The sequence below is a fragment of the Drosophila takahashii genome, chromosome 2R (genome assembly GCF_030179915.1).
Source record: "Drosophila takahashii strain IR98-3 E-12201 chromosome 2R, DtakHiC1v2, whole genome shotgun sequence".
Lineage (NCBI taxonomy): Eukaryota > Metazoa > Arthropoda > Insecta > Diptera > Drosophilidae > Drosophila > Drosophila takahashii.
In genome coordinates this window covers 25,665,104-25,677,727 of record NC_091679.1, presented here as the reverse complement: position 1 = coordinate 25,677,727, position 12,624 = coordinate 25,665,104, and the positions used below count along the sequence as shown (strand labels likewise).

Here is a 12,624-nt window from a genome sequence, read left to right as displayed (position 1 = left end):
AACCACGAAACCAAAATGGAGAGGGTTATATGCAGAGGGATAGAAGCAGATTCCGACCAACCGCAGCCAAGATGAATTACAATTCTATAACTGTCACTGTGCGGCTAACCCCAAAAGTGCGTAATTTCAATTTGGCCAAGTTCTTTCGTTCTTTCGCCTCTCCGTTTTTGTTTGTTTCGGCGCATAAATCAAAATAATGGCTGCCCTGGGATGATTAATCAGTGCGAAGAGTAAATTGAATTTCAAATAAATCAAATCAAATAAAGGAAAAGTAAAAGGAAATGGAAATGGAGCAGGCAGGAGATGTTCGAAGGCGTGACCGAAGATAAATTAAAATTTTCCAGTTAAATTAAAAGGCCAACCAAAAGACTAAATGCATTTGAAAACTACCAGAAAACCTCTTCATTTTCATTTTAATTTTCCTTTTGCCAGTTGCATTGAGAAGTTTGTGGTTTTTATTAAGCCATAAGTAACTGTGTGCGTTAGCGCTTGTATTTATTTTTGAGTTTAGCACAGTTTGCTAGCCATGTGATTAATGGTCGGTTTCTTGGATCCCAGCCCCCCACGCCAAAGAAAACTTGCCCGGCTTTGAAGGGGAAAACTTTGCCGAAACCACAAGGAGTAAGCCGGAACCGTAGCGCTGCCAAAGCGAAACTCGAAGGCAAATAGCCAAGTGAGCCGGGCCAAGAAGCCAGCTAGTCAGCCAACTGGTTAATTCATTGTTGCCCCTTGAACACGAAATTCCATTGGATCCCAATCCCACCCGCTGATCCCCGAAGGAAACATGAAAATCCACTTTGTCAGGACTTTTGTCTTTGCATTGAGCCCAGGGAAATCGTTTTCTAATTAGGGATTACATTTTCCCCCGACCTCGGAGGCCATTGCTTCTTAGCAATGCTTCTTCAACAGCAACTACTCGGCATGCAACATGCAAATTGCTGCATAATTATGAGAAACCGGACTCTGGCGACGTCCGAGTAAAGTCGACGATTAGGATTATTAAATATAATTAAGTGGCCGCTCCGCGAAGTCTTTAACCCAAACTAATGGCCTCCGCTATTATGCAAATCGTTGAAAAATGTAAAAACCTGTAATTGCTTTGATTTAACATAATTGACCTGTAATCAAAAAATTAACTGGTTGACCGATTATATTAGAAGCTATGAACTGGAATTAAAATTCCTAAAATTAAATATTTTTATATTTGAATTTAAAAGGTTCTTCCTATTAAATGTAAAAAGATTTTCAATAATTTAGTACTGTCCAAAACTATTTTATACTTTGCACTAATAGGCATAAAGCAGATTTTCAATTAATTTAAAATTTTTCAATAAGATAATTTATAAAATAAAAGATTTGTTTAGTCAAAGAAATCTAAAGATTTTCGTAAATAAATAATATTAAAAAATGTTATCTGCAAACTACTTGTATGAAGAGAAGGTCCTTCTTAAACTGATGCAGCGGTTCCTTGGGCATTTCATTTTGAGGTCTGAGACGGCTGCATGCATCCAATTCAATGCAAATGCAAATACGACAAATAGACGCACACAGAAATAAAAAAACAGCCCAAAGACAAGGATGCAGACACGCATAAGGACTCGCAGGAAGCGCAGCAGGGCAGCCAGACAGTAATCAGCACACTTGGATGCACCCCGCAAACGCAAGGAACCCAAGGATTCGCGGGCGGGCAGGCGGAATGCTTTTTTTTTCGGGGAGCAGCCAGCAGACTTTGCCTGTCCTTTGTTTTCTGCTTGTAATTTACATAAGTTTTTCATGTGCCCATCGCCTTTTGTCTACGTGTGTGTGTGAGTCGTAAATTACAATTGCTGCCCTCCCTCTGGGGCACGCATAGTTTACGCACGCAACTCGCACACAGCTGAGGTCACAAAAATAGCACACAATATTTTTTTACATTGTTCGAAGCTCAAAATAGCAAATTCAAATTAAAAAATTTATTTTATTCAAATTAAAATATATATTAAATAATTTAATTTATTTTGGAACAATTTAGACCGCTGGATAATTATATACCTAGGGCCATTTTTTGGCAATTTGTTTAATCTTTAAAAAGAAAGCAGGTTTTAAATTTAAAAAACTCCTAGCACCACTTTTCCGCTCGCTATTGTAAACATACATACTTGGCCGAAGAAAGGGTCCTGTAATCAAGAAAAGACGCATCCTGCACCAGCTGTGCGGCAACTAGAAAACTTTTAGCGTGGCCCAGCACAATGTTTTATGGATAAATCCTGTTGCGTTTATTAAAAGAATAAACCAAAACTTGCCGTTGTTCCCGTCGTACTATATGGGAAATTAACCGAGCTGAGAGCAAGCAGGAAACGGAAAGAGATATAAAAGGTATAAAGATATATATTTCAATATTTGCAGCCCTTTGGCCTGCAATATTAAATTGTGTTGACCGAAATGAGCTCTCGAGGAGCAGAATGCGGTAATGCCGCCTGGCCATTTTCCTTGGAACTTGGCCACGTAAGCACGTTTTAAATTGAATTTCGCTGTGGGCCAGCCGCTTGTCAGCATAACAGACGCTTCGAAATCCGAGGACACGAGAAATGTTCCAACAAAACGAGGCCCAGAGGCAATAATCCTTATGAAAAACAAAGCAACTAGAAAAGGGAAAAAGGAGAACAACAAATAAGCGTTTTTGTGAACAGCACTAAAGACATTTGACACCTCCAGTAGTTAAAGTTTAAACATCATTCAGATTGGATTTTAATTTTTTATTCATAAAAAATAATCTAATGTATTCTGACATCTCAACTGAAAAAACCTGATTAAATATCAATTTGGCCCATTTTCGCAGTTTCCTCATGAATAAACTGATGGTACTAATAAGTTGCACGATTTATTCATGAGTAAATTTACAATTACATTGTTTTTAAAAATGTAATTTAAATAATATTGGCAGAAAGTGTAATTGTTTTGAAATGACATATAAAAAGAACGAAAAGTATGCATTAAACAAAATGGCTTTGGCCTATCGAAATAAATTAAAAGGACTTTCGGATCCTAAATTTATTGTTGCATACTTTTATATAAGTAATTTTTAGAACTCTTTATATGCTTGTTTTTAAATATAATTTAAATTTAAATATAATTTTTATATTATATAAATAATTATATATATATAATGTAATTTAATATAATTTATTTCAATCCAATAACATACTCTGCCCCACATTCTATATCATCTATAATCTGAGAGATTACTCAAATAAGACCGCGAAATTCTTTTTACCAAACATGAAAGCTGGTGCTCTGTTAATGGTATATATTCTGGTTCTAAAACCTTAATTACAATGCGTCTGCCTGGAGGAAAACACAATATTCGAAGGCGAAAATGGGATCCATATCTATTGTTTACTCCGTCCATTGTTAAATGGGAAAGGGAACAAGTAGTTTTTGCAAAAATTTAATCATGCCACACATGCCGCAGGGCTTAGAACAAAACAAAACTATTACTTGCACACGTGAACCCATCAACCCAACTATTTTCTGTTGTTCAAAGCACAGAAAATCGACGACCAAAAAAGGGCAGCCGCAGGTGAATAAAATCAACTTTTTGTTTATGCTTTTGTTTTTTATTCCCTGCTCTTCGTTGAGCTGATTTCAAATGTAATGCAATCGATTAGTTGAGGCGAGATATCGGCCATATGAAAGCAGAAAAAAGTCAACATTTTCCTATACGTGAAAAAAACAATGCCATAAAGCATAAAACGCAAACAGGAGGCGACAGGCATCAAATATGCATTGAAATGGGAATCGCAAAAAGTCCCCATTATAAGATCCGATGCGTAGATAAATATTGACTGTCGCCACTTGACAATATAGAAAATATCAATTAATTATGGATAGCTTAAAAAGCCAGTCGTGTTCGCTGCCTTTTGTTCTAAATGGATTAGTATTAATGAGTTTGCGGCCTGTTGGATAAAATAATTGTCACGAAGACTTTTAAATGAAATGACGATGATAGAAACCCATATTTATATTTAATAAAAAAAGATTCAACTATTAAAAGCTGGCTTTCTAAAATTAATTACGAATTCGTGATAATATAATTGCAAAAGTGCCTAAATAAAATAAGTTAGGAAAAAGTATACTCACACTCTTTACCTTTACAGCCCTCCACCATTATTCCTTTCCTTTTTTCAATTTTCTCGTTTTTGGGCTGCCATAAGAGTAATGACTTTCTTGTGTGCTAGGCGCGCAATTTTTAAATGCATTAAAAAGTGTTACACTCGAGTGCCGCACATTTATCAGACACTCCGGCAAGAAAAAAAAGCACACACACACTTAGGCATAGACAAGCATAATGGAAAAATCGCATTTAAATTGTTTGGCTCACAAATAAATTGTTATAATTCATCACTCAACTCGGCTTGGCGACGAACGTCGTCAGATACTCTCACAAAGTGATTGACTTCGATTCAATTGAATTTTAACGGCGGACCGAGCCGGCGGGCATATTTCATTCTATAACAAATTATTATCCGCTGCTCGTATGAGTTATATAAATTGCGGCACGGCAATACTTTGACAAAAGCATGACAGACACTTTATTAGGTTTCGCTATTAATTTGCATGGATTTTTCATTGCGTATGCACGGTACAGCAATTCTTTTCAAAAAAAAAGCCTCTTTCAGGGAAATGTAAAAAAGTAAATACATACATATATATTCACGCCGAGCACTGACAGCGAAATCACAAAATTCCATTAATTTTAAGCAGTCAATCAAAATTGCCAACTTGAAGTCGATTATATTATGCTAATGAATTCGGGAAGGAGGCTGGTCCGCTGGAGTTGTCCTAGACAGAGGACAAGCCGGAATATATTGGCTGGTCCCCGGGAAAGTCAGATTCAGCCCAGACATAAGTCAGCGGCCATCAGCAGTCATCATCATTCATTATTATTTATTATTTGCGCAGCACACATGGCGTATGCGTGATGCGCGAGGAGTCCGGTGCAAAGGGTGATGGAATTATGTAGTGATCGGCTTAAATTCAGCTTCAATATCTCAATAAAAATACCGAATTCAATGCAGAATTAGTTTGCTGAATTCCCACAATTAAGTGGCACTTAATTGCTTTCACGCAGCGCCATTTACAAATATTTATAAAGCTGTCATTTGAGCGCTCAATTGTAGACAAATTAAATTATGCTCTATGGCCGAAAGGGCACTTCACATCGGTTTACCCTTGCCACATATATAGATGCCATCTATGGCTCATTTCGAGTGCTTAGTCAACTCATTTAATTGTTGATTTCAACTTACACGAGCGCACACACGAGCGAAGAGTCGAGGGACTTTCTCTGCCTTCTCGACAAGGCAAAATAATATTTGTTTATGCAAATTGCATTTAATTAATACATAAACATGTGTTTGCCGTGGCTTCGGCCGATGATGATGTTGATGTTGTTGTTGTTGTTTTTGGCTGCCACTTAAAGCGCTGCGGTCAGAGCGCGGCATCGGAAAATGAAGGAAACTCGAGCCTTCGTCTGCTAGCATGTGAGAAATTTTGGTATCTCGTGGTTTCCTGGCGTTAATTCCCACAAGCCGCAACGCAGATGAGAAGAAACATATTTCTACGCAAAATAAGTAAAAGATTATTTTATCCAAGGAATAAACGAGTATGATAGAAAAGGTAAAAAGCTAACAAATTTCCTAAGCATCTATTTTCCTGTGTATATTAGGGGAGAGTGGGGGAATTTCGTCAGCATTTTTTCAAAGCTATTTTTTGTCCATCTTGAGACACGTTATCATATTTCTATTTTTATTGTTGAATGCGGTTAGCACCAAGCTTTAAAATGTGACATTCCCCTATTTTTTTAATTAGCTTGGTGATTTATAAAAAAATAAAATGTAAAACCAATATACTGGGGCAATCTCACCACACAGGGGGGTAAAATCACCACACAACTGGGGAAATTTCGTCACCTGAAAAATGTAGGGAGTTTAACGCCTGAAAATATGCTACACTAATCAAGCGTACCATTTTTGTTGACGTCCTATATTTGTTGCTGCTGCTGGTAGTCTGTTCGTTAGCCATCTCGTCAAATATAAAAATATGTATTTAAAATAGGTGCGAATTTACCCTTAGCGTAGGGTGGCGAAATTTCCCCAGACCGTACTTTTTTAGAAATAATTATTTTTCTTGCGAAATTAGGCGCGAAGTTAAAAATCACTGACGCAGAAATGCACATTATAGCACTGTGTATTATATAAAAAATCGTGTATCTTATTCCTTTTGAATTGTGGCATACAGAAAAAATTTCGTCGAGAACTAAATGTAGCTTTTGAACTGTTAAAACACATTTAATATTATAGCTTAATTATCTTGGCCTTCTGTGTAAAACAAATGCATTGGTTGTGTCTGGCCGTCTTGAAGGACTAAAACAAAAAAATTATATATTTTTACGACTAATGGATTCCGAGATATTGCAGGTGACGAAATTGCCCCTGTGACGAAATTCCCCCACTCTCCCCTACATTTGTAATACTAGGTATTTATAATATTTTAGTTACATTTAAATTTAACAAGGTCATTAAAACTTCATCGTCCCGAAAACATAAATGAAATCGTATACACATACATTGTCTTCATCTGACTTGAATTTATTTTACGAAAATTAATCTGTGTAAATAGATATTACCCCACTTTCCCCTTGGCTATTAGCACTTTAATGGCAACATCATCAGCCAGGAGACCACATTACACTCAACACGCTCCGAAAGTTCCACTTATAGAGGCGATTCGAATGTGTTCGAGTGGGATACAGACCACGTATCATTTTAAAAACTCGTTTAGGTATGTTGTTCCACCCAAACCAAATGGGGAAACTAGCTGGCAGACAATCAGAGGGGGACTCAAACGAATAGAAAATGCCCTCTCGCCCCAAAACAAACAAGCATGACCAATAATAGCCAAGGCTAACTCAATTTAAGACACTAACTGGGCCAAAAGTAAAGCCAAACATAAGAGAATGTGAGCTGAATTTTGTTATCATTAAGAGTGAATCCCCAAAGACTCTTTTAACCATTCAGTTTAAAAAGTTGCGTATCCACAGCATCAATGAGTAGACTAACCTTATTTTGCCAAGCTACGAAAAATGGAAATTTTAAAATGCCTCGCCCATAGACACACACATACGCACACCGACACCCGCACGCAGACATACATAAAACATGTTTTGGCCCGCTTGGCAAATAGAAAAAAGCAACAAAAAGTTTGTTGCAAAGCGCTACGGAAAATTGTGAGACGGAAACTGAATATCGAACACGTTTCTTTACTTTGTCGCCCTGCCATATGGATAAGGCTATTTGCTATACAGTTTGTGCGCCTGTATTTTTTTTCTGAATCTATGGCAGCGCCTAGATTTATGCAGCACTTTATTTAAAGGATTGTAGATTGAGATAATCGAGTAACTAAGCACGTTTAAGTGACCACAAACTGCAAATGGGTGGTCGAATTAATTTGAATACTCTTAGGGAACGGGTTAAAATAACATAACTTATTTATATTTAAAAATAACTACTAAATTATATTTAACATTTTTTTTATAGCTACTGGGCGGTGACCAATATCGACTACATCCACTCGCGGACCAGCAACCGCGTCTTTATGATGATCTTCTGCGTTTGGACGGCGGCGGTGATTGTCTCCCTGGCTCCACAGTTCGGCTGGAAGGATCCCGACTATCTGCAACGCATCGAACAGCAGAAGTGCATGGTATCGCAGGATGTTTCCTATCAGGTGGGCGAAAGCGCAAGTTCCTGTGCATTCAGGCGACTACTTTACTCACATCATCGATTCGTTGCCCTTTACAGGTATTTGCCACCTGTAGCACATTTTACGTGCCACTGATGGTCATCCTGGCGTTGTACTGGAAAATCTATCAAACGGCCCGCAAACGCATCCATCGCCGACGACCGCGACCCGTCGAGGCGGCGGTCAATAATAATCAGGTATAGTGCAGAAACTTCATATTCACTAAGCGTAATTGATTGGCAACCGTAATTGACCGGACTTAATGGCGCACATGCACAGTGTCCCATTCACTCGGTCGACAGCACTATATAGATTACAAATGGCATGATAATAAATAATATTGCAAAATTTAATATTAAAACCAAAACTTAAACCTAAAACTATAAGAGTTTAAATAAATATTTAGATATATACCAAGTCCAAAATTAAATAATTTGTAATAGTTTAGAGTTCAGTACATAGTTTAGAGTTCAGTTCAGTAAAAAAATTGATATTAAACGATGATCGATTTTAAGTTACTTTAAGGGCTATTTCGTTCTACTTCGAATTGAGAGAGTTTGTACTTCTCGCTCCCACTCACGTAATTTAAGGTGTCCCATTGCTGCTTCCTTTCATTTTCATAGTCAGAGAATCTCCGACGGAGAGAAATCGCTATTGCACGGTAAAAACAATATGCCAAAAATTTACCATGCGCATATCAATTTGATCGCGCCTTTTTTTGTAGTTTCGTTGAAATGAACACCCTGTATCGCCTTGCAAGTTCGTATCTCAAGTCAAAACCACAGCCTGGCCTTTGCAATTACGCCCTCAATCGAAGCAAACCGCGCCCATTTAGGCCACAATTTCGACCGAGGCACGAGGGTCAGTCAAAGGCCAAACCGCAGGCAACATTCTGAAATTTCTATGCACATGACTTGGACCCGGCCTGACCTTATGGAATTATACTGCCCAATTAAAATATGCATAGCACTGCCCGTCAAACCCAAAGGGAATGTGGGGGCCGTAATTAGGCAGTAGCATCCCGAGTGATGTAATATGCATCGCAAAGGATTTTGGTACACGCAGAAGGAGGAAAAGAGCTAAGAAAGTGGGCGGCCGTCAGGACTTAAGTTAAGCATACGCCACGTGGACATTAAAGCCTTCTTGGCCGAAAGTTGAGCGATAAGTGGCAGCTTGTCCCGACTGGCGAGAGTGTGTGTAAGAGTCCTTTCGGCCAGAAGTTTCGGCCCTAATGCGTCAGCTGGTCAAACTAATACGCACAGGATGTGTTCGAGGCAAGTCTGGCCAAATTGTAATTTTGTTTTCTTCGCTGCTAAGAAAGAATTTTCAACAAGTTCCAAGTTGTTTATCAACGAAATTAAAAACTAATTTTCGCTGCAAAAGAATCTTCCGCTTGACTTTGCTTAACTTTTAACACGCAATAGGGTATCTAGAGTTTGCTCTCTACTTTTGCCCTCCAACTGACTTTTTCGCCCAGGCTTTTTATTTATTTTCCCCTCAATCTTGGCCTGACCTGCCGGAAAGATGCTACTTGGCTTAAGCTTAGTGCTTACTAAATTGAAAATGACCATTTGACGTAAAAATGTTTGCAAGCACTTACAAACACATGCGCTTTTATATACAGGTTTGGGCAAAAGAATAGTGTAGTATTTTGGTCAAGGAGAATACGATTTATTATTCACAAAGGTACTCTAGATGAAAAAATGTATATGAATAATATTATTCGTTCAATAATTGTAAATTGTATTTTTGAATCAAAACATCTGTCAAAAAGTATGCAGTGAATAAAAAATAGTCGTCTTCTTGTATCAATTCATACAACTATTGGGCTAAAATATATTGTTGCATTCTTTTAGACACTTATTTTAACATTTATGTTTTCCTATTCCTAATTGTAAAAGGGTTCCCTTCTACTGTTTTGACCGCATCTGTATAAAGCCACGTGTGTGCATATCACACGGACTAAAGCAAAAAGTCATTGGAATCACAAATTCAATGCGCAAACAAGGCAAGTTGTCCACTATTTGCCATTGGTACACATGTCCTGTCCCTGGTCCTGCCCCGATGTCCTGCTCCCATGTCCTTCGTCGATGTCCGGCCCAATACAGCCTCACATGCGTGCTTTAGTTACATGTCAACACACTTACCCGCACACCCACAGCACACACGCCCTGAGATCCACAGCCACATCCATTTAGTGCCACTCACTAGTCGGGTTCCCTGTCCTTTGCTGTTGATTTTAGAATATATTTACCCTGCACACACATCTGATATATCCCTTACACCAGTTCTGTTGACCGTGCGATCGAATTGAAAAGATTTCCCCACATTCGGTGGGAGTTTTCATCCACAGAAAAGGGCATTAGGCCAGCGACTTGTTATTCATTGGTTTTATTCGTTCATTTTTTTATAACTAAATGCTTTCAAATCGAAAATTGCTTTCCTGCTCTTTGACGAGGGTATACAATCGATTCTAACCCGCTGCGTTTTTTTTCTCGTTGCTAAGACTGCTTTATCTGGCATAAATTTCGAGCTAATTGCATTTGCATTCGGTATGTTTATTGGCAAATTGTTAAATAATTCGATGGCACAAAGCGGCCTAATCGAATTCACAAATGTAACTATCATTGGCTAAAACTAATTTTCCCCGAAATGTAACTCGATGTTTGTACTTTTAATTTAAATGTAATTTTTATGCCGGTCACACACAAGCACACGCATTGATTTTGCAATTAACTGATGGAAGTCAGTGGAAAGCAGCGGGCAAATGGCAATTAAGGGAAGCAGGTATTATCTGTAATTCAGCTATTGGCATTATGTTCGGGCGAGCGGTCAGGCAAATGTTATTAATAATCCAACATTGCGGGCTGAGTTACGTTACGGCCAAATGCCCAGGGGCAGGCGAACGAGCACACCATCATCACAATCACATTTGCAACAACTTGTCCAATCGATTGCTACAGATATTGACACTATTTTCATAGCCAAACATGTGACAAAACAGTCAAGGACCCGACATCGCATGAGTGAAAAGCATATTTGGCCAACTCGCCATCTGCGACGTACGAAGACGTGTTTGTGTCTGGGTCCAAAAGTGGGAAAATACTCAACAAAACCAACGGCAAAAGAAGAGAGTACACTCTTTAGTTAAAAAAATATTTTATAAATAAAATATGCATTAAATAAATAATATGTAAATATATAAAATAAATATAAACTGTAAGAGTACAAAATATAAATCAAACTTCAGATTCAGTTTAGTTTATGAATTTAAATATAAAAAATAGTAAATATTCAACAACAAATATTCAAACAAGATCTATCCAAAAGAAAATCTAAACAACAATTTTAATTAATTTTACAGAAAAATGCAGTCTTTATTGTTTAGCAGTTGAGCCTGAGCTTGCATTTGATTTGGCTGTTATTTATTGCGGATTTATTTTAATTTTCGCCTAGCCTAGCTTTCCCAGCGGGACCCTTGGCCTCCTGAAGCCATAAATTTTGTTGCCCAGTGTAGTTAATACCAGAGCATTCTTGTCACACTCAGGACCAACATAAATCGCATGAAAACACATTATTGAATACACACGAGCACACGCACATACGTAAGAACGCATTTCTTTTTTCGGAAGCTGAACATGTGTCTCGGCAAGAAAAACAATTAAATAAGAAAACAATTTACATAAATTAGCTAAAGTGCCAGAAATGGCTAAGGACTACAGACGGACAAGAATGAGTGTATCGTTTATGCAAACGCTTAAACACACAAAAACAGCAACAGCAACAGAAAGCGAAAAACAGTCGGCTGACAGCACATCTGCATAAAATTCACATTGAGCCGAGGTTGTATCCGCATCCTTATCGTTATTGCTGAACTGCTGAAAAGAGAGCGCTTATCGCTCTTATCACGTGCATGTGTGCATGTGTGTGTGTTGGCCATGTTTGCCTTGGCATTTAAGTAACACACAAGTGCGTAGATACTTTAGTTTTCCCCCAAGTAAACTTCCCCCGCCATTGTTTTTCTTGGCATGACAATAATGGCTTTTCTCCGGCGCTTCGAATTTATCTAGGTGAAGATTCAATGATGGGCTTCTTCAAGGCTTCAATTGAAATTTAATACCAGCTCCCAAGCTGAAGACTTAAAGCAAAACTGAAGCCTGTTATTTATTAATTTCGGACAGACTTCAACCTCCCACTGGGATATCTTTTCTCCCTGCGCCTAATTAAGCTTAAACTCTTCAATATTTAATAAGCTATCTGACCATTCAACCCCGCAGAACTTTCTCCTCCTTCTACTTTCGCAACCCACAAGACACTTGACGAAGATTTTGTTTCTCGATTTTCCCTTAGTTTTCGGGGCCCACAAGATGAAGGTCACACTCATGGGCCTGGGCCATGTTGTAAACCCATTTAATACTATTTGTGCAAATATTCACACCATTTTTGGATCACCATCGACTCGGAACCCTTTTGCTCATCGTTGAAATTTCCGCACACGGAGGCAAAATCAGCATAATTTTATTTATTTAAAGCAATATCGACTTGCCAAAGGGTCAACAGACCGAACCGATGGCGACAAAGATGACGAGGCCGATGGCAAAGGGTTGGACTACTCAATTACTTTAATTTGGTCGGATTGAAGGCGACAAAAATACACGCACAAAGCGGTTAAATTTAGAAAATAAGATGGTCGAAGTAAAAGTTCACTATGTTATACTGAACTTTGAATTAGACTCTCAAAATATGAAACAGTTTTTACAATTTTAAATACATTACGATTTTTTTCTTACTTTATTTAAAAGGTTATCGCCTAAATACTAAATACAATTATTTATTCAGATA

At 38.0% G+C, this 12,624-nt stretch overlaps 1 protein-coding gene across 2 annotated transcripts in view; it reads left to right on the top strand.

The window, feature by feature from the left end:
- 5-HT1A (5-hydroxytryptamine (serotonin) receptor 1A) overlaps positions 1 to 12,624 on the top strand; it is a 74,093-nt gene that overhangs the window by 49,209 nt on the left and 12,260 nt on the right. The window contains exons 6-7 of one of the 2 annotated variants that reach the window (XM_017158955.3): positions 7,578 to 7,767; positions 7,842 to 7,979. In XM_017158955.3, the coding sequence (XP_017014444.2) occupies positions 7,578 to 7,767; positions 7,842 to 7,979 (328 nt within the window). The remainder of the gene's footprint in view (positions 1 to 7,577; positions 7,768 to 7,841; positions 7,980 to 12,624) is intronic. The other variant, XM_070213095.1, reaches the window with a different exon arrangement.